Source organism: Uranotaenia lowii, chromosome 2, assembly GCF_029784155.1.
Source record: "Uranotaenia lowii strain MFRU-FL chromosome 2, ASM2978415v1, whole genome shotgun sequence".
Classification (NCBI taxonomy): Eukaryota; Metazoa; Arthropoda; class Insecta; order Diptera; family Culicidae; genus Uranotaenia; species Uranotaenia lowii.
Window position 1 is genome coordinate 242808129 of NC_073692.1, and position 23326 is coordinate 242831454.

The 23326-nt window shown below is 36.1% G+C and overlaps 1 protein-coding gene across 1 annotated transcript; it reads right to left on the minus strand.

The window, feature by feature from the left end:
• Positions 1-91: 91 nt before the first annotated feature.
• Positions 92-23242, minus strand: LOC129746468 (SET and MYND domain-containing protein 4-like). The gene is made up of 6 exons (XM_055740121.1): positions 22875-23242; positions 4660-4855; positions 4028-4594; positions 942-1094; positions 356-872; positions 92-295 (listed from the first exon to the last, which is right to left on the minus strand). The coding sequence occupies exons 1-6, from the start codon at positions 23185-23187 to the stop codon at positions 92-94; spliced, it is 1950 nt and encodes a 649-aa protein (XP_055596096.1). The 5' UTR covers positions 23188-23242.
• Between the last annotated feature and the right edge of the window lie 84 nt (positions 23243-23326).

A 23326-nucleotide genomic window follows, 5' to 3' on the forward strand; every position in this document is an offset into this window, starting at 1 on the left:
TCCCATAGCAAACGCCTACGATATTGTTTCACATGTTACACGGTATCTATTGCAAAACTTGAATAGAAGAAATGTAAAAGTTCAATGGCATTTATTTCATTTCTATATACTTGTTTCCCATTTCAATAGTACATCGTCGAATTCCTTGCTGACAAAGATAATATTCCCTATATGGTTGCACAAGGACTTCATCCAAAGATGTCATGATAGCCGAATACTTGGCCAAAGCTTTGTCGTATTCACCCTGATCTAACAGATTATTAGCAGCCTGGTACCGATTAAGCATGTCAGTGTTCTAAAATTGAAAAAAAAAAATCATAATTAATCAGTATAAACAGTTTGATACTCCAGTTACCATTAGTGATTCCAAACTATTGCTAACATCGGTCAACGCTCCGCATCGATCACATGTCATCACCTCGGGACGATCATCCTCCACTTTAAAAACCAACGCATTGGGACAACCCTCGGTTCCAGCGCACTTCAATCGGACCATAGACGGGTTCATATTGAAAACCAGCGGCCAATCTTCCTGGCAAGCCTGGCAATTGCACTGAAATTTGTACCCTTCGAAAAGTTTCTTCTGTCGATCTTTTCGTTCGTTGCGTGCATACAGTTGACCGTAGTTCTCCGAAATGGTCCCCCCAGGAGGAATGTTTTTCAAGGTTCGAACATACACTGCATTGCCGATGAAGTATCGAGTGATTCCGGGATCGCAAGAATGGTTGAAGAACACCAAAGTTGGATAAAGACCAGCTCCAATGCAAACGGATGTTCCGGAATCATTGGCACGAAGTCGCTGATGTTCCGCTATTTCGTGCGAATTGTAGGTTACCACCTGAAGATTGTGCAGCAGCAGCGATCCGATGTAACTGAAAATAGTTGCATTCGTTTAATGTATGATACTGGTGATATCAAATGGTATTTACTTGGAAGTTTACCTATTCGTACAACCACTACTATAGTATCCACCATGTAACAGCATTCGGTTGATTAAGACAGCCATCAGGGTCCATTGCAGAGAATCTTCCGGACTCCTTTGAGAGGAGTGCGTAACATAGTTATAGATGCGCCGGTAATCATCGACAGGTAATCTGTAGGTCACAAAGAATAAGTAAAAAGTCAATTTGAAATTATTTTCGATTATTAGTGTATGACACATGTTATAAAAAATATTGTTTTTACAAGCTGTATTTTAGATGAGTATCTTCAGTTATACTGACTTTTCGATAAATATTTCGAAAGTTTCAAATCTTATCCTATTTCCCGTAAGGCGGAATTGATTTCACATTTTTTTTAAAGCCAATGATTCTCTACGATATCTGATTTAGTGCTGAAATTTTGATCAAGGTTCCGTTCATTAATGAAGAGTTTAGGTCCATAAAATTGATCAAAAAATTTCTCTTAGCATCACGGTGCCCCCCTGGACCGTTATTATAAAAAAAAAGTGACCACCAAAACCAAGTATAGGGCTCGATTTCTTAGGTAATTCTACACCTCTGGGCAAATTTTTAAAAAAATTCCTAGTCGAATTTTCGAGAAATCTTGATTTGAAGTGTTTAGGTCAAAAAACCCAATCTTTATATATATAAATGAATTTCTGTCTGTCTGTCTTTCTGTGTGTTCCCTATAGACTCAGAAACTTATGAACCGATTTACGTGAAACTTGGAAGGTGGGGGTATTGGAGGCCGAGGAAGGTTCCTAATATAGTTTGGGACCCCTCCCCCTAACAGGTAGGAGGGGAGGGGCCTCCCAAACAAAAGACAATTTTTTGCATAACTCGAGAACCAATCAAGCAAATGGTATCAAATTTGGCATGGGGTGGTATTTGGGAACGGAGAATATTTCAATGAATATTAGGTACCCCTCTTTCCTCTCAGTGGGGTGATAGAAAGGGGGGAGGGGGGCTACCTTACAATTTTTCATATAACTCGAAAACTATTCAAGATATTGGAACCAAATTTGGCATGGGAAGTTATTTGGATACGAAAAATATTTCTATGATTATTTGAGACCCCTCCCTCTTTACAGTAGGGAGATATAAAGGGGGGAGGGGCCCTCTTTTTAATTTTTACATAACTCAAATACTAATCAAGCAAATGGAACCAAATTTGGCATGGGCGGATATTTGGGAACGTGATATGTTCTAATGATTGTTTGAGACCCCATTCTTCTTTTAGCGGGGAGAAAGGAAAGAGGGAGGGAAGTTCCATACAATTTCTATTGCATAACTCAAGAACTACAACAGCAAATGGAACCAAATTTGGCATGGAACGATATTTGGGTACAAGAAATGCTTCTTTGAATATTTGGTATCCCTCAATCCTTCAAAAAGGTGGATGAAAAGGGGGAGAAGAGATTTCCCTAACAATTTTCAGTATAACTGGAGATCTGATCGAGCAAATTTGAACCACATTTGGCATGTTAGGGTATTTGGATACGAGAAATGTTTCTATTATAAATGTAAGCCCCATCATTTTTTCAGCGGAAAGATATAAAGAGGGAAGGGGGCTACCATACATTTTTTTGCATAACTCGAGAATTAATAAAGCAAATGAAATCAAATTTGGTATCCAAAATTTGTTGAGTACAAAAAATACTTTTATGAGTATTAAGTTCTCACTCCTCCATTTAAAGGGGATTGCTACTTCCTTTCAAGTTTATGCATAACTCAAGAATTTACTACGCAAATAAAACCAAATTTGGCATGGGATGGTATTTTAATAAGAGAATTTTTTTATGTCCAACAATTCCTTTCTTGCAGTGGGATGATAGAATTGGAAATAAAGGTAGGGAAGAGGAAAGCTGACATTTAACTTTTTTTTTAACAAAATCCGAGAAATGGACAAAACTTAACATGGCAAATCATTTTGGTATGATTCTATGATTATCTGACACACTATCCTCCTTTCAGTGAGTAGGTACATAAGAGGAGGGAGGTGAACCCAATACATTTTTTTTAACATAAGTTCTCAATTTATGCTATAGCATAAATTTATGCATAAGTTCTCAGATCAGATCTCCAGTTATACTGAAAATTGTTAGGGAAATCTCTTCTCCCCCTTTTCATCCACCTTTTTGAAGGATTGAGGGATACCAAATATTCAAAGAAGCATTTCTCGTACCCAAATATCGTTCCATGCCAAATTTGGTTCCATTTGCTGTTGTAGTTCTTGAGTTATGCAATAGAAATTGTATGGAACTTCCCTCCCTCTTTCCTTTCTCCCCGCTGGAAGAAGGAAGGGGTCTCAAACAATCATTAGAACATATCACGTTCCCAAATATCTGCCCATGCCAAATTTGGTTCCATTTGCTTGATTAGTATTTGAGTTATGTAAAAATTAAAAAGAGGGCCCCTCCCCCCTTTATATCTCCCTACTGTAAAGAGGGAGGGGTCTCAAAAAATCATAGAAATATTTTTCGTATCCAAATACCTTCCCATGCCAAATTTGGTTCCAATATCTTAAATAGTTTTCGAGTTATATGAAAAATTGTAAGGTAGCCCCCCTCCCCCCTTTCTATCACCCCACTGAGAGGAAAGAGGGGTACCTAATATTCATTGAAATATTCTCCGTTCCCAAATACCACCCCATGCCAAATTTGATACCATTTGCTTGATTGGTTCTCGAGTTATGCAAAAAATTGTCTTTTGTTTGGGAGGCCCCTCCCCCCCCTTCCTTTAGAGAGGGGGTCCCAAACCATAATAGGAACCTTCCCCGGCCTCCAATACCCCCACCTGCCAAGTTTCACGTAAATCGGTTCATAAGTTTCTGAGTCTATAGGGAACAGACAGAAAGACAGACAGACAGAAATTCATTTATATATATAAAGATTGGTTTTTTCGACCTGAAAACTTCAAATCAAGATTTCTCAAAAATTCGACTAGGGATTTTTTTTAAAATTTGCCCAGAGGTGTAGAATTACCTAAGAAATCGAGCCGAGGTTTTGGTGGTCACTTTTTTTTTATAATAACGGTCCAGGGGGGCACCGTGAGCATCTCAATGGTAAAATAAGTTTTACACCTACCTTGTCACATCATCATCTGACAGCTGACTCAGATCTTCTTTCAAGTTAAGGAAATAATCTTCTCTGCGTTGGGTAATAATTCGCAAAGCCAGAAAGCAAACGATATTGGCTCCCAGTTTCCTTAGAAATGGTAGGAATCTACACTCGTACTTATGAAACGTATTGAGTGCTTCCTGTTGACATTGCTCCGAGCAATACACCACATCGATACAATTCGGACAGGGAAACAACACTTCAACTCTGAGGCAGCAACGATCACAATGAGTTGTACAATATTCTTCGCAGACGACTGAAGCATGCGGTTTCTCCTTCAGAAGCAAATAGCTTGGATTCAGATGACAATTCGTTCGAGCAAATCGACCCTCATTATCCGAGCTATCGAAGTACAGAGCCTTATCCACATAGGGGACGAATGGTTTTGTCACGTTATGTGTTACTGGTGTAAGATACTTTTTCGCCTGAGTAACACGTTCGTCGAGCTCGAAAATAACTTTCTTAAGTTGTTTCATCCATTTATCTCTTTTTTCTCCACTCAAATTGGAATAGTGCAATGCATTGTAGGACTCTCTAAAATCGAGTAAAACGTTATTTTTTCTGTAACTCACACCAGCAAACTATTAGATATACGATACCTAAAATTCTCAAGTGCATTCAAAAGATCTTTCCTTGCAAAGTAACATCTAGCTTTCCTCTCCAGAAGTTTAAACAGCTTCTCCTTAGGATAGTTTAGGTCTATTGCTAGTCTAAGATCCTCCAGTGCATGGCTGAATTTGTTGAGATGAAACAGAGATGCCGACCGATTAGCCAGAATGAGACTTCTGTCCAGTTCTGCAAATAAAATTATGTTGGATCGACTTAAAATTAAAAATTTCTATGTCTTCTACTAAAACTAATGTTTGTAAAACAACTTCGAATGATAGAAACTAAAATAAACTCAACTTTTACTAAAATGTTCCCAAAAGATGCAATGAAAATTCACTAAAATAAGATCTTTGTGATCGGTGAATATTAGTTAATTAGTTATACATAGTCTAACATTAAAGTCTGTTTCACATAGAATGTGGTCGGATAAAATAAATCATTTCTCCGCAAAGAAACAACGTACAACAAAAGTAAAAATGTTATTTTGTAGGGTTCTTATTTCACTTTAGGGAAAAAATACATAAAAATCATTCGTCAGCTATTCGGATGAATTTTCGAACTTTTGTGATACCACCCATCATTTTCCGCACAGTACTGCTGGTAACCAAGGTTGCCGAAATCACAGAAAAATCTGTAATTTCACAGAATTTTGAGCAAATTTTCATCACAGGATCTGTGTTACAGAACACAGAATTTTGAAATTTTCACAGATTTCACAGAATTTTTGAATTTTGAATGGAATTTTGAAATTATAATTATTTATGACAGTATGAAATTTGGATTTCTTACTTTGAATTAGAAAAGTATGATAGAACTGGTAATGGTAATTGATTTTATCCAACTAAAATGTGAAAAATACACAAGTTATCATGATTTTTCTATGAAATTCAAGGAAATAGCAGCACGGAAATCCATCACAGAATTTTTGGGTAAAATCACAGAAAGTCAGATTTTTTTTTTCTCAAAAACATAGAATTTTTTTTCGGCAACCTTGCTGGTAACCTCATTCGCCATATTGTTCCACCACTTTGCCATTTGAGCGGGGTTTTTCATGGTTCTGCCACATTTCTTCAGTTTGCCCTTAACTATTGCCCAATATTTGATACTTTTTTCAACAAAATCGATCTTGTTCTCCTTATACCACTTAACGACATCCCGGCTGTAGTGGCAGCTTGCCAGGTCCGGCCAGAACTTCACCGGACCTTTGTGGGACCGAATGAATGGCAAAACCCTCTTCTGGAGACATTTTTCTTTGTAAACATTTCCATTCATTGTGTCCCCAGTGACGAAAATCTTAGTCTTCTTCCCACAACTACTGTGACGACTTCTCAGACGTAGCGTCTCCATCCACAGCTTCAACAACAAACACTTTACCACTGGGGTAACGTATATTTATCTAAACGGAATCTAGGGCATAATATAGTCTACAGTAGAAAAGGATAGCAGCTAACTTGAACAAGAAACCTATGAGCGGAATATTGTAAAAAGTAGAAGATAAACGGAAGTCGTGAACAGTGATCTAGTTAGGACTTTAGCATCGTTTAAAGATAAGGTCTAGTTGCGTGGAAAAGTGCAAGAAGCACAATAAGTAAGTTTATTTTCTCAATCATTGTTTTTATTCCTGCTTCACTCAATTCGTCAACTCTGTAAACAGATTCGTTTTTCGAAGCGAACCAGAATCGTACGTTTTTCGAAGCAACCAGAATCGTTCGTGACCAATAACGTGATTCCGTGAAATCGGGCCAGCAGTCACCTAAAGCAAACGGAAGTCCTGTCCTCTGACTCCGTGAAGAAGGTAAAACCTGAAACGATAAAAGAAAACTAAAATTATAAGAAAACATACTCCGACTCCGACGATCAATTTAGCTCCCGCTCCACTCGTCAAAGCTGTCCTACATCATCCAGCTCTAGTGGTCTCACTCGGTGCCGCTAGGTTATATTCTCCCATTGAGAAAACGTCTTACTATAAAGATTTCAAGAATATGGATTTCGAAGCTATATCGCGGGTTCTGGAATCCATTGAATGGGAAGTCGAGCTCGATCTTTCTGATCCCAACGCAGCTGCAGAGACATTTACGAATATCCTTAGTTACACCATCGATCGCCATGTGCCGAAACGTAACGTAGGTGCTAATCTACGGACTCCGTGGGTCACTAAAGAACTGCGGCAACTCAAGACAGCTAAAAAACGTGCTCTTCGTAACTATAACAAGCACAAGTCGCTCTACGCTCAGAACGAATACCGCAAACTGAACTCGGCATATAAAAAGACCAGTAAGCGCTGCTACCAAAATTATCTTAATCGGCTACAGCGAAACTTCAAGACCAGTCCGAAAAAATTTTGGAAGCACGTAAAAAATCAGCGGAAAGAAATAGGGCTCCCGTCCCACATGTTTCTGGACAACAACACAGCTGATTCCGACCCCGAAATTTGTGAGCTCTTCGCCGGGAAATTCTCAAGCGTCTTTACAACTGAGGGCATTTCTTCAGAGCAACTAGCCAGGGCTGTCCGGAATATTTTACCTCTAGGTTCATCTTTGAATGGATTCCTTATTGAAGATGCAGCCATCTTGAAAGCGACAGCAAAGTTGAAAAATTCAACCTCTACGGGCCCGGACGGTATACCAGCAACTTTTTTAAAACGTTTTATGCCACTTTTGCTGACTCCCATCAAATATATTTTTCAATCATCGCTGGACAACGCAATTTTTCCCTCATTGTGGAAGGAAGCTCATATGTTTCCTGTCCACAAAAAAGGGGACAAGCGAGATGTTAGCAACTACCGTGGGATATCAGCTCTATGCGCGATATCCAAACTCTTCGAACTGGTTGTTATGGATCCTATTTTCTCGTTCTGCAAGCCTCACATTTCCAACGACCAGCATGGATTCATGCCGAAACGATCCACAACTACCAACTTACTTTCATTCAAGACTGCTTTGCCAGGAAGACCCAAACTGACGCCATTTACACTGATCTCTCTGCTGCGTTCGACAAGGTGAACCATGATATTGCTATTGCAAAGCTCGGACGCTTAGGATTCTGTGGATCTCTTCTGGATTGGTTCCGGAGTTATTTAATGGGGCGGAAATTATCCGTTCGAACTGGTGAATCCTTCTCCAGGCAATTCCCTGCCCCTTCAGGTGTGCCCCAAGGAAGCCATTTAGGACCGATAATTTTCGTAATCTACTTCAATGACGCACTCTCGCTTCTGGACGGCACCAAACTCGCTTATGCTGATGACCTCAAACTTTTTCACGCCATAAACAACCAAGACGACATCGACTTTTTACAGCAGCAATTTTCCGAATTTGCTCACTGGTGCGACATTAACTGCCTGCCTTTGAACCGCAGCAAATGCTCGGTTATGACATTTTCCCGTAAGCGGCACACTCTTCATGCTGAGTACATCCTTGGAAGCGATACCATCACCCGAGTCGAACACATCAACGATCTAGGAGTTATCCTCGATCAATGGCTGGAGTACAAGACTCACACGAACTATGTTGTTGACAAAGCTTCTAGAAACCTTGGATTCCTGTTTCGCATGGCCAAAGACTTTAAAGACGTGTACTGCCTTAAAAGTCTTTATTGCTGCATAGTTCGTTCCATCCTCGAGTACGCATCAGCTGTCTGGTGCCCCTTCTATCAGAACGGAGCTGAACGAATCGAGGCTATCCAGCGGCGCTTCCTGCGGTATGCACTACGTCACCTGAATTGGCACGATCCGTTTCGTCTGCCAAGCTACGAAAATCGTTGCCGCCTCTTAAATTTGGATACGCTTCAAGTTCGTAGGAACGCTACTCGAGCTCTGGTTGTGGCTGACCTGCTGACATCAAGAATTGACTCTCCCACGCTGCTGGAGGCTGTCCCTCTTAGTGTACGACCCCGAGGATTAAGAAACCAGCATTTGCAGCTTTACGTTCCCATTCGTCTGAACAACTATGGGGCCAACAGCGCTTTTGTGGGAATCTTAAAAACTTTTAATCGTTTTGCTGAGCATTTTGACTTTGACGTTTCGAGAAATGTGTTCCGAAGGAAAATATTAGACGTGTCTAGAACTGTGTCGAGTGGATTTTAATTTTAGAAAGTTAATTAGGATTAAGTTATCATTTGGATCAACATGTGATCCGTTGATATTTTATACAAATAAACAAATAAACAAATAAACAAATCACAAGTTCTAAAACAGCATCGTGGTAGCAGTCACCTAGTTTAAGAAAACTCAACTTCTGTTCACTGGTTCCGTTGAGCAGGTAAAGATTTATACGATAAAAATGTAACTATCAAATTATAGAGAACATACGAAAATCTCAGGTTCCAAATCAAAATCGCCAGCGTGCTTCGATTAGAAGATTGTTGAAATCAGAACAGCACTAAAGCAAACGAAGAGCAGTTAACGTAAGTCCAAATTTCTGATTTATTTATAAGCAGGGTGGCCACAACTTTTTCATTTTAAAATTCCCGGTTTTTTCTCGGTTTTTTTTCCCGGACAAAAATTCAAGGTTTCCAGAAATTGATTGTCCATTTTCGTCTGTACATAGCAAAATTTTCAAATTATTTAATTGATTGGTCGTTTCGTAACACTCAAATAATTGAACACTAAATGATTAAAAAAACATCCTATAGAAAATTGGTCTAGGGTTTTTAATCATGTTTACAAATTTTTAACAGTAACAGATGTGTTACTACAGCTCACAAAATCCACATCTTTAGAATTTAAAATTGTTTTGAGAGCTTGCTGTTTTCAATCATGTAACTCTCTTGTCACAGTAAATTCAGTAAAAATGTCGTTTTCAGACGTTTTACAGTCAGTAATAAATGTATCTTCAATTGTAATATAAATTTTGGCTAAACATTTATCATACTTTGACACGATTGCCAAAACGTTGGTAAAGTGTCACAAATAAACAAAAAAAAATACCATACTGATTCACAGAGGATTGTTTATAAGTGTCCATGTTTTTCAAAACGCAGTGCAATTATGATCGCTTGTTTTAAGGCACTGCATTGTTTGATTATCTAAACTTATCTTTAATATTTAAAATACCAATAACCGTCAAGATGTTGAAAATAAACCGTTATACATAACTTCATCAGTTTCTAAAATACAAGATTCCTTGTTCCTTTGTGAATACAAAAAATGCATATGACTAATTAAGGGTAATTTTTTAAAGACCACAAATCGTATCTAGTCGCAGTGTTCAGATTCCTTTAGAAATTTTGCCAACATTAAAAATTTTTACGTAACAATAATCTTAACAGTGTTCATTACAACCCCATATCAACCTGGATAATTACGAACAGATGTAAAAATAAAAAAGTAGGATCTTTTTTCATGATAACTTTAGTTGACCCTACCATTTTCCGAAGAACTTGTCTTCTGTTTAAGCAAATTTTTAAAAATATATTCTTTAGAATTCAGTACAGATTTTTTATAGATTGAAAGAATCAATAATTAAAAAAAAAAAAAAGAATCTTGCTCAATTTTTGAATCGTTATTATAATTATATTTAATGCAATTCAGTGCTAAAAAGTTAACTTTTAGACACTGAAAACATTATCGAAAAGTGATAATTTTTAATACAAACTGTTTTTGCCTGCAAAAGTATCGTCCACGATCTACTTTATCACAAATTTTCAGTAATTTTTGCATAGTCATTGACATGTGGTTATTTGCAAGATGCACTTCGAAGGTCAATTAATGTTTCAAAGGATTTTCCAAATTTGCATAAAATTGTGTATGCCACTCGTTGCAAAACTCGATTTTTTCAGCACTCGACATAATTATCCAACTCGGCAAGCTCCCTTGGATAAATTTTCACCAAACATTGTTTTTGCATCTTGAAGTTAGAAACTTCAAAAGTTTAAAAAAAATATTGGCAACAAGTTACAGAGTCTTTATTAAACAGTTTTGAGGATTATTCGACAGCATATCAAAGTTGGAGATAGAGGTAAAATTTAAAACAGTTATGCAATACAGCTTCGCCCATTGTTTTTTATTTTAAACTAAGGAATTTCAGTTTCGAAATAAATTAAGAAATGACTGCAAAAGGAATTCAAAATTATGATATCTAAATATCTATTATATAAAATTCTCTTGTAACGGTGTTTGTAGTACTACTCCTCCGAAATGACCCAACCGATTCAAATGAAATTATTTTTAGAATATTCTGTGGACATGCGAATCGGTTTATATCGAATAAAAACAACAAAAAGTCGCATCAATTGTCCGTTATCATTAAATTTGTAATAAATTGAATCAAATTAAAGTCATGGCCTTCAATTTTTTCGAGATTTTCTTTACTTTGGGCGCCGGGCGGGCAGTTTGTTTTTCGTCTCTATGGTCCAGGCGTCGCAAGCAAACGTCGTAGGAGGTTAGTAACTATGGCATAGCATACTGTTTAGTGGGAATATTTGGGCGCGCATTTCTCAACCAAGCATAATTTCGATGCATGTGGTGACCACATGAAGCCTAGATGTGTTTTTTCTTCTTGATTCCTACAGCACATATGTAGTAATGAATGACGCCCAAATGTGACCCAGATTAATATTTTGCCCATCAAATCAAAACCATTCAAACGATTTGAAAAAATTAAAACTTCAATTCGTGTTATTTCAAGAAGGAATTGTTGTCTAAATAATATGAATTTAGTACTGATGCGTATGAAATAATGGTATGACTCTTTGCGGACATTTGAAAAAAGAAAAGTGGAAAGACTTGGTTTATAATCCAAAACGCTAGAAATATTTTTCAAACATGTACAAATGTGCTTCACAGAAGTTGTATCATGCGCCATTAAATTTATAGAACAACCACAAAATCCGTTGCAAATGAACAGACACATGAACTGAACAAAAGCCTGTACTTTAAAATGGATTATATGAGATTGATGTTCATTTGAAGGCCGAATGCAAAGAAGTGCAAACGTTCAACATTTACAAAAAATGTATACATGATTTCTAAATTTATAAATGGTTGGGCCCAAATAATCAATCTGACTAAATAAACTTAACTTTTTTTTAAATCGTTCACCAAAAAACTGTTTACAGGTTCCCTGTTTGTTTACACAGAATTCAAGTACGTACTTAACATAAATGTGTGTTTTTGTTTAACATATTTTGGTTACGTAGGTGAGACTTTAGATCCGATTTTTTGTTGCCATATTTTTTCGTGATTGATATTCCAGAAGCATAATTTTATTAATAGCAGAAGCTGAATTTTTTTTTGATAAGTTTTTGTTATGACCTAAAAGTGTTGAAAATAATATTAACTCCTGTCATTTCACACGGTGAAACAAGTGGCGATGCGCCTTTAAGTCATGAAACATATTCCAATTTTTCTCTAAAATAGTCAGATAGGGTATCCCGAGTGATAAATCTGAACGGATAATTAAAATTTTTAAATGTTGAGGTAAATTTACATGAACATTTCCAGAAAAAAGAATGAACTCATGAAATCATCGTAGCCTTGAAAGATTAGTTCTTTTTTATGTATTTATTTTTTTAAAACCTGCATTCCAATTAAATCTTATTGAATCTTGAAAATATCACATAATCTTAAACAGAATCGCAAATCACCTTCAACACTGTTCAGGAAAATTTTAAATCAGACAACAATGGTTTAAATTGGCAGGTATGTATTTAAGGATAAAAAGAAGATAAAAATGCTTTAACTTGGTTGAATAACAAAAAATTTAATCATATCTTTTCTCCTTTCAAAACCAAATTAAATTTCTTTGAATAATAACCCAATAAATCAAGACTTCTTGATTTAACTAGCATTTTTTGCTAAAAAAAGGGCGAACCTTTTTTTTTTAAACATGATTTTGATGACAATATGGATATTAATATCCACTGCTTCCAAATGTGAGGAAAGTGAAGCTGCTTGAAAATGGTTTGAAAAAAAATCATCTCTAATGTTTTTATTTCTTCAGTTCTAAAAAATATACCATCAAAAGCTACTCGGGAGCTAAAAGTGCTGCGCTAGGCAGACTATTGAGCAAACACTCCAAAAATTGTCCCGATATTCAAAATTCATCTTCCATAAAGTTTCATATGCAATAAATTCCAATAAATGAGAAATTTTTGATTTCGATTTAAACCTTAAAGTGAACTCGAGCAAAGCGGAGTCAATCAACTAAATTGTATACAATAAATGAAACATAGATATAATCAACATATGTTATTTATGGAACAAGTTACAAAGAGTGGATTTTTTTAGCACGAGGCTTGCCCAATTTGATGGTTACGTTAAGTGCTAAAAAAAATCAAATAGGCAACGAGAAGCTGATACCTAATACCATTCGGCAATATTCAAAGCATCCGAATCAAAGAAAACTAAATGAAAAGCATTCATGTAAGATGCATGTAAGATTGATTGGAGATAATTTTTTGATAATTGATAAAGACCCGTACAATTGAGTTAAAATTCCTAGATTTGATTCCGATATAATTGAGCGGGCCAATTCGAGCAAACGGAAAAGATGGGTATGTTTAAAAACTAGGACATGTTCAAGAAAGCGAGACGATTAACAACTCAAGATTTGATGTTTTTTTTTAAGTCAAACAGCGAAAAAAAAACTTGAAATAGATGCCAAGTTTAAAATGGTAAGACGAAGTTTACCGGGTCTGCTAGTATTATAATAAAATCAAGAGTTTCGTTAATCAATCAAAATAAGAAACATTTATTTATGATTTTCAAAGCGTTGTAAAATTAAATTATGCAAACTACCTATACTATTTGAAAAATCTCAACTTCAGAACTCATGGATTTTGAGTTCAAGATAACATTTTGATACATTTAAATTGCAAATATTGAAAGAAATTTAAAAAGGAGAAATGTATTTTTTTTAGTCCTAGCCATAAAAAAGTTAAAAAACGTTTCTAAACATTGCAAACTATTTATAATTTATATTTATATTTATATTTATAATTTAAAAAAACGGAACCCGCTTGTCCAGTAATAACAAGGTCACGATCGACGGCGACGAGCTGGAGATAGTCGAAGACTTTGTCTATCTCGGCTCACTGGTGACCGCAGACAATGACACCAGCCGTGAGATCCGGAGGCGAATTATCAGCGGAAGTCGTGCCTACTATGGACTCCACAAGCAACTGCGGTCGAGAAGACTTAGCCCTCGCACGAAGTGTAACCTGTATATGACGCTTATTAGACCGGTTGTTCTCTACGGGCACGAGACATGGATATTGCTCGAGGAGGACCTGCGTACACTCGGAGTATTCGAGCGACGACTGTTAAGAACCATCTTTGGCGGCGTACAGGAGAACGGAGTGTGGAGGCGAAGGATGAACCACGAGCTCGCGCGACTCTACGGCGAACCCAGTATCCAGAAGGTGGTGAAGGCTGGCCGGATACGCTGGGCAGGACATGTTGCGAGAATGCCGGACGACTGTCCTGCAAAACAGGTGTTCGCTACGAATCCGGTAGGAACAAGACGAGCGGGGGCGCAACGAGCGAGGTGGTTAGACCAAGTGGAGCGTGATCTGGCGAACGTGGGGTGCCCGAGAAATTGGAGAACGGTAGCTATGAACCGAGTGAATTTTAGGAATTATGTTCGTCAAGTTATGTCGTAAGACGGAATACTATGTAAATAAAATAAATTAAAAAAAACGGACTTCGTACATTATTTTAGCAATTAAAATTATTGAAAAACAGAGCTAAAACATATTTCCATCAAAAAAAAATCTCAACTTTTTCATTTTTCATTCCCTAGTGGATTTAACTTCAGTGAAAAAGGAAATAGTTAATTATTCATCATATATTTTTATGTTTAGTCAATTTCTCAGGGTATTATGAAAATTAGATAACTATTCCGGTTAATAATAGAGTTGTAGTAACGCATTTTGTAATATTTGCTTGGAAACAACCCTTGTATAAGGAAAAAAATTCTCATATTTAACTAGACTGTGAAAAATAAACTTAAACGCAGCCTCATTTTTCTCAAAAAATTCAACTATTCGCGGTCTTCGTAAAAGTTGATCATTGATTCGAAACCTGCGATTTGGGTATCTTTGTAAAGTTCTAAAATGTGGCTTTAATTTTTTTAGGTAAACCCTTGAATCTCTAAAACTAAAGCTAGCAGAAAAAAAACCAAACTGGATATTTGGATATGTCGCCCTCAAATTAGTCAAATTAGCTCTCAACCACCCGGGCAAACGGAAGAACGAAAATGTGGTTGACTTGTGCTATCGAGAAGAAATAAACTAAAAATAATCAATATTATTGCAATAATTTTGTTATTTTGACATGGGTCTTTTTAAACATTCAAATTAAAGGATTTTTTCTTAAATGCGTCACTTAAAACACAAAGATGTATATTTTGAGGAAAGTTCCATGCAATGTTGAATAATTTTAAGATTTTTGAAGAATTTGCATAATGTCTTCAATCGACTTAAACACACCCTTATGAAAAAAGGAAAAAAAATCACTGGATTTTTCTAAAAAAAATTTCAATTTTTGTCACGGTTTAGGTTAAAAATCAGTTAATTCGAAATTTTCGAAAATTTTCAAAGGAATATTAACATATTCAAACAGTGCTATTGGAATTTTTCTATATAAATTGTTAATTTTCCAAACAGTGCGTTTGATAGGAGATGGTTTCCTTTTAACCAAGCAAATTTTTAGCGAAATCATTATTATTAAGCTACACAACGCTGTTTGTGTAGCTTAATAAAGATGATTGTTTTGTGTTTTACTCTTAAGTTAAACACTATCACTAGAAAATTAGAATATTAGCATCTTTTTACATTTCCATTCGAAATTTAACTTTAATTTGCTTGTTTTTATTTGATTTATAGTTTTTTTAAATAATTGTAATAATGTGCGATACATGAACAAATTTTAAGAGACTTTTTGAATTTCTCATCTCATTCTTCGAGGCAGTTTCCGGTAAAATAAGTGAGATTTTTCTATTAAGAGGTAGTTGAAGAGAAACCAGAGAGTAGATTAAAAATCTTCAAACTTATGATATTCTTCTTACACACAAATGTAATTTTGAATTTTGGGATGAATCCCTGTTCTTAGAACCAAAACTGAATGTCGGTTTGCTTTTGTAAATTTTCCCGGTTTTGGTTCTGAATTCCCGGTTTTTTCCCGGTTTTCCCGGTTCGATTTTCAATTCCTGGTTTTTTCCCGGTTTTCCCGGTTCTGTGGCCACCCTGATAAGTCTGATTAATTTCTGATTATATAATTCGTAGGATATTTTAATATACCAATCTATTAAAAATCGGAAAGCTTCGCCTGTTTCTTCAACAATCAACAACTACAGATCCCTTGCCAAACCTCTTGAACTTACGAGCAAATTTATCTGCGAAAAGAAACTTGAATCTACCCGCAACATTCCCTTTACGCTTCGCAAGGTAAAATTTGTTGCCGGGTATTTGCCCAAAATCCATTTTGACGTAAGTTTCGTCGTCCATCAAAATGCATCCGTTGTACTTGGTCAACACTTTCTCGTACAACTTCCTTGCCCTGGTTTTGGCAACCAGGTTTTGTTTCAGCGTCCTGTTGGTGTGCTTGCTTGCATGATACGACCGCAAGCCTTCTCGCAAACAAATTCGTCGAGCTATACTGTGGTTCGTCTTGAACTTTTTCGCCAAATCACGCAATGAGATTCCAGGATTATTGTGAACTGATCGAATTACCTTTGCTCGCAGCTTCCGGTCATATGTTCCACTTTTACGCCTGGTTTGTTTGGCTCGATCCACCGTAAGGGTCTTCCGGTAACGTTGCAGCACCAAATTAACAGTCGATTTTGGATATTTCAGGAATTTCGCGATCTTTACCCCTGACCACGTCGGTTTCTCTACGTGAGTGTGCAGAATTTTCTCTCGCCTTTCACGTTCCATCGTCGATAACTTTTGACTGACTGCTTCAATCTTGATGACATTTTCACCACTAAGTAAACAAACCATCCTGATCAAAACACTGTCAATAGATTCGCGATGTGACAACTAGGGGCGCTTACACTAAGCCATGGTTTCGGGTATAATGTTCACTGCACTGGAGACAAATCGGTCAAATTGTATTATCTAAAGAACGCATGTGAGAACATACTTTGATCAATCTGCGGTTACTTTGATCAAACTGCGATGTATCCGTGCACTCATGGTGGATAACCGTATCGTATATGAGTTGGGAATTGATATTTTGATCTCGGCTCACTGGTGACCACAGAAAATGACATCAGCCGTGAAATCCGGCGGCAAATGATCAGCGGAAGTCGTGCTTACTATGGACTCCACAAGCAACCGCGGTCGAGATGACTTAGCCTGCGCACACTCAGAGTATTCGAGCGACGAGTGTTAAGAACTATCTTTGGCGGGCAGGAGAACGGAGTGTGGAGGACACACTGGATACACTGGACAGGACATGTTGCGAGAATGCCGGACAACTGTCCTGCCACAAAGGTGTTCGCTGCGAATGCGGTAGGAACGTGACGAGCAGGGGCGCAACGAGCGAGGTGGTTAGACCAAAAGGAGCGTGATTTGGCGTATGTGGGATGCCCAAAAAGTCGGGGAACGGTTGCCATGGACCGAGTGAATTGCAGGAATATTGTTGATCAGGTTATGTCGTGAGACAGAAAACCATGTAAATAAATAAATTAAATAGTCTGAAGCTCTGTAGAGTTCAATGTTCACGGCATTCTACCTTCGCTACAATACAGTAATGAATTAGTTGAAAGCAAATTTCTAGGAGAGGAATTTTAATTACTGAAGTTATTTATCGCCTCAACACCTGGTAGAAAAGTAAGCGCCAGGCAGTCTGAAATGGATAGCCGGTTGAATTGTTTGTGTTACCCACTCATTTCATTCAGATCTTTAGTCTCCCAGGTGTGACATTGCTTCTGCATTTGTTTTCAAATCTGTTCGGGGGCCGTTGCCAGAAATACGAAAAATGCTACTAAGTCTGGCGAAAGAGCGCGAGGAAATTTACTACTTTTAAATATTGGTTTATTATATTAAATGATTGCACAGGGTTAACGTGAATATGACACGCCACATCACTCAAACATTCAAGCACGTTTTGTACAATGTGTAAACTTGAAAATTTCAACAACGCAACCATTCATTCATCTGGCATCACAGAACAGTCAGCTAATTTTAAACTACCGCACGTTGAAAGATCTTCAAGTCAAGGACAAAATCATACCCGAGCAGACTCTGATGCCTAAATCGATAGCAAACAGGAACCAAAATGAGCTATCAATACCAAAAGGATAGCATAATTTAGTGTCTTATTTTTCCCGATGGCAAAATAAGGTTTCATTGACGTATCAATATGCTGAAATGTGATAGCCAATCAATACCAAAGTAAAACATCAATGGCAAAATGATAGCACAATAAGGTGTTAATTTTACGACGAAAGCTTAATAAGGCATCATTAAGGTTCCATTAATTTGTTTAGATCAGAAAGTGAGATCAAAATGATTGCATAATGTGGTATTCAATTTTCTGCGACGAAAAATCAGTTTTGTACGGTGTTTGAAATTAAATCGAACTGAAAACATACAACGAATTCCGTCATTACCAGCAAATGGCGCGCTTTATTTAGCTTCGATTTAACTGACACAGTAAAATTAGGCATCATTAAGCTATCATTATTATATATTAGTAATTTTCGTTTCGGAGTATACTGAATAAAAACTAATGCAGCACCGATCTGATAGAACTGATTAGTGCTTAGTAAACTGTATACACACAAAATTTTCGAGGCCACATTCTAGCAAAATTTACCATAAATTTGACCAGCTAGAAAGTAAGCAAGTAATTTTCTTTTTGGATTTTGTTCCAGAATAGGATTTGGAATACTTTTATTGCCATTTAGAATACTTTTTATTCTCACGGAATCAAATGAATCGCGATCCGGAAACAAAAGCAAAATACGACCACGGTTCGATCACAGGCTGAAAGTTTGAGACCGTGCAACCGTAATTACTAAATTTAGTAGCAATTGGGTGCTTTTTACTCAAATTGAGCTAAAGCCATGACAATATAGGATAGTGCTAACTCAACAGTAAAAAAATATTTGTAGGCCTTTGAATATTTTATTAAAAACGAATGTGTAGATTTCACTAGGATTTTTAAAATACTTTACCTAATACTTTATATACAACATATGTATATACTTTCTAAATTTTGCTCACATCAATTATGTGAAAAAAATCAAATGAGGTGTTTTCAACGTTTTTACAGTAATTGATAAAAAGTTTGGTAATATACCAAACACGGATTTTCTACATTATGCATATAATATTTTCAGTAGTTAGGCAATTGATAATCGCATAATTTTTCAACAGACAGTTCAACATAATATAATTTTTTTACGGCAGTCAACCCCTCTTAAAATTTCGTTCAACATAATGTTGGTTTTTTAATTCACAATTCATCTCGAGTCGTTGTTCAAAAATTCGTGTTGTCCCATGTAACTTTCAAGAACTTTACTTCGTGATTTAACGCAGTGTTTTTTTAACCTTAAATGGTTCATTTTCCAACCTATAATGGTTATTAAAAAACGAGCGTGAAGCGGTTGAGGGAATCAAAACACAAACAAAAAATATATACGCAAGCAAGCAACTATTCGTTCCGTATCAAAAGGATACACATCGGAATTTCATCGAACCAACCGCGACGTGTACAGAGTTGGCTCCTGAAGCTGCCCGGGGAAAGACAAGAAAACAATCCGTAATCGACCAGGAACGGCGGCTTCTTTATTTTTTCAGCTAACTAGCTCGAAGAGCTCTAATGGTAGGTAAGAATGTGATATGAGTTGATTGATTTTAACAAATCTTCGTTTGTTACAGCTAATTCGAACGATTTTCTTTTGGCAGCAGCAATGCTGCTGCGTACTAACAATCTTCGGCAACAGCTCCGACAGGAGAGGCAGCTCAAAGTCAACAGGGCCCTCCTGCAAAAATCGGCAAATTCAAATGTTTTCGCTGGCCGATAATATTGAATAACTAGTGATGATATCACAAGTTGTGGAACCGATGCTCCAACTCCTGTTGGTTGGGTGGATGGCCACCTCAAACATACTCTGTCGAAAGTGGATCGAACGACCCGGCGAAGACGGCATTCTTGGAGCATCTAAATTCTGTTTAGTGTTCTACTAAAGGTAAGTTAGAGTTTTTTTAGACAAAAAACTAACATTTAGAGTATGCCAAACCTCAAAATTCAGAACAGTATATTTAATTTTTTGGTTATTACAAAAAAAGCACATCATAAGCGCCTTTTTATTGACAACTCACGCATCTTGACTAGTGGAACTTTTTTTTTCTCATGTATTATTTCCTCTTTGTTGTCTAACCAAAGGCGCATATCATCATCTAATCTCTAGTTTTTTGTTTTTTTTAATACAATATTTGCTCGTTAATTAGACACGATTGATGATTGAGCGTTTTGTTAAAAAAAAAAAAAAACTAGAAAAATTGAACTTTCTGGTGAAGAATTATTTTCTACTCGGACGCTTCGAAACGCCTGCCGTTGAATAATTCACATTTCTGATTTGTCGTGGTTTAGATATGAAGTTATTTATTACCAGATATTTATTTACATTAATTTTTAATTTTCTAAATTTAAATAAATATCTGGTAATAAATAACTTCATATCTAAACCACGACAAACAAGAAATGTGAATTATTCAACGGCTGGCGTTTCGAAGCGTCCGAGTAGAAAATAATTCTTCACCAGAACGTTCAATTTTTCTAGTTTTTTTTTTTTAACAAAACTAGATTCGCTCTCAATAATTCCTTAAAACGCCCGATCATCAATCGTGTCTAATAAACGAGCGAATACTGCAAAAAAAAAAACAAAAAACTAGGGATAAGATGATGATATGCGCCTTTGGTTATTTATTAAAATTTGTGTAGCTTTCAAAAATTATAAAATTATGTCAGATTAGCGAGGTCAAACATCAAAGATTATGAATAGGAAGTACAGTACCTTCCTATTCAGAATCTTTGATGTTTGATTTTACATTCGGGCGTTTAGCTGGATGGCTCAGTAAATATTGAGTAAAAAAAACATATCTTATTTTCGTGCATTGTCAATTTTAAGGCTTTCAAATTTTAATCTGAATATTATATAGGTACTCTATTCAAATTAAAGTATTATTAGGAATTCTAAACTTTTCCGATTATTTTCAGGTAAACTACTCTGGATAATGAGGAAGCAAATTTCACAGCATTGTAATGGAAAATCTGGTTCGTTTCAAATAATTTGTATTTACCATACTCGAGGGTATTGGAGTAATTATGACAAGTGAGCCCAGTTGAAGAGGAGCCGATAATCTTCGACGGCATAGGCCATACGTTACCGGTGCATTCAATCAAAAGACTGTGGCCCTGCCGAATTGTTGAGTCACTTGCTAGTACTTACACGAATGAACTTACAAGTAAGTTATTTAGACACATTAACCTTCTGTAATCTTAATGCCGAATATTTTTTTTAAGGAATGTCGACTGGCAATGCTGAAGAAGTTTCATATACACATAAGGCTGATCAACCTTCTAATCAGGTGAGTTATGTTTCGAAGAATTATTTATCTTTTAAGTAAACATACTGCCCCTACTCGCATAACAGTTCCCTACTGAAACAATTAAAATAGCGAGAAAATAGATTTTTATTATGATTACAATTTTTACATAAAAGAATCGTTTTCTTTTGCGTTTGATACTTTTGGTCTATTTATTCCTGCAAAAACTTTTACCTTACGGTTTTCTAGGTTGTCAAGATAAATCGTAAGAGAGAACCGAAATTGTGTTTTTGTTACAACTTAAAGAACCGTTTTTCGTGATTGGACTGTAATGCGGGTACATTAAATCATTTTTCAAATGTACTCGCATAACAAGATTTCTGAGCTCTCCATGCGGTGACTAAGTACTAAAGCATAATTTCTTTTTACTTATTTGAAAATGTTTGAATTTGAATCTTCTAAAAAATGTCCTTAATTAATAAATTAAATAATAATAAAAATCGTTGATTTTTACATATGTGGCTTTTATACAGTTTCATTTTTTATGGGAAAGTAACAAGTTAGTATGTTTTTAAGATATTTTAAGGACATGCTTTAATTTTTAATTGTTTTATATTGAAGTACTATCAGGTTAAATAAAAACTCATACGGGGCTGTTTTGCAAATAGGGGTGGTTTTGTCAACTTTTTGGTATTTTACAGAATTCATTGTGAAATTTTGACAGAAGTTAAAAAGTAATTGGTGAAATTTGTGAGAAATTAAATTTCTTCCTGATTGTAAATTTTCTTTTTTAAAAATAAAAAAAAATAATTTTAAAAAAATGCAAACTTGTGTCTTTTTACTAAAAAAAATACTCAATGAATTTTTTTCAGGTGGCCAGTGGACATAGGAAGTGTCGGACAAAACCATGTTATGGAGATAATTCGTCAAACACCTTTTTCAATTGAAATCGTCGATATTCTGGAAGTGGAAGTGAGAAAGTGCTCTGACTTTGAATTATTTTTTTTATTTTAATTTATTTATTTACTAATTTGTCTTATTTGACATTCACTAAATCAGTGCAATTTGTGTACAATTTAAAAATAAAAATAAAAATCTAATAAAATGGCAAATTAAACCGATATTTGATATTTAAATTGTGTATCAACATATTGCATAACTAAAAGAAAACTACCTCAAGCTATCTTACTTTTATTTTAAAAGAGCCAAAATTTCACTTTTACGCTTAATTGCTTTCATTATGCTCAACTTATGGGGCGTGCTAGTAAAATTTGCCATATAAGTATACTCGGGATAAACCAAAATTTGGGTATCGTTTTCGATTGAAATATAGCACAATAATGCCATATTTTGATTTCAATGGAGGCTTAATGATGCCTTGTTTGGCAGCGTTTTTAAAAAGGATTTGATATTATGAGGATGCCAAATTTTGGCTGTAAATTATACCTCAAAGTGGCATCATTATGCCCTCCAAACTCATTTTAAAACGTTTGCTAAACGAGGCATCATTAAGGTTTCAGTGAAACCTACACTTGGCATATTCGAGGTATCCTTATATGAAAAGTGAGACCCAAATTTTGGCATTGTACCACCTTTATTCGGGCAAAATGATACCTCATTTTACTTTCAAGGCATGATAGCAAAATTAGGTATATTTTTGCCATAAAAGTCTGCTCGGGTATTCATTCATGGCATTCAATGTGCTTACCATTTTCCGATGGCAACCAGAAAAGAGCTTCGTTGTAACATTTGAGTGACTTTTGCCACTCTTCCCGATACAGGGCTTGATTTCCTTGTTCCTTGAATTCCAGCGCTTTTGGGAGATTTTTCTCTATTCCGGTGAGAGTCGGTTTGAAGATCGTAAAACTATCCAAACGTTCCAGCAGAATATTTTCTACGAACTCTACTCGCTGTTGATCGGTTTTTAGCTGAGCAAACGTTTCGAAATCACTTTCACCGATTGCCAAACGAAAAGTATCGTAGTGCTGATGGAAAAAACCTTCCAATTCACATATTTCCATCGTTCACCAAAATTATTCCTTCAATTCCGTTCACCGAAACACTCCCTACGGATTGCAAATATACAGTTCGAATGAGCAACCGCTTACGAATATTCGCATCTTACGGCTGTTCTCTTTGTTCGTCTATTTTTAAATTCAT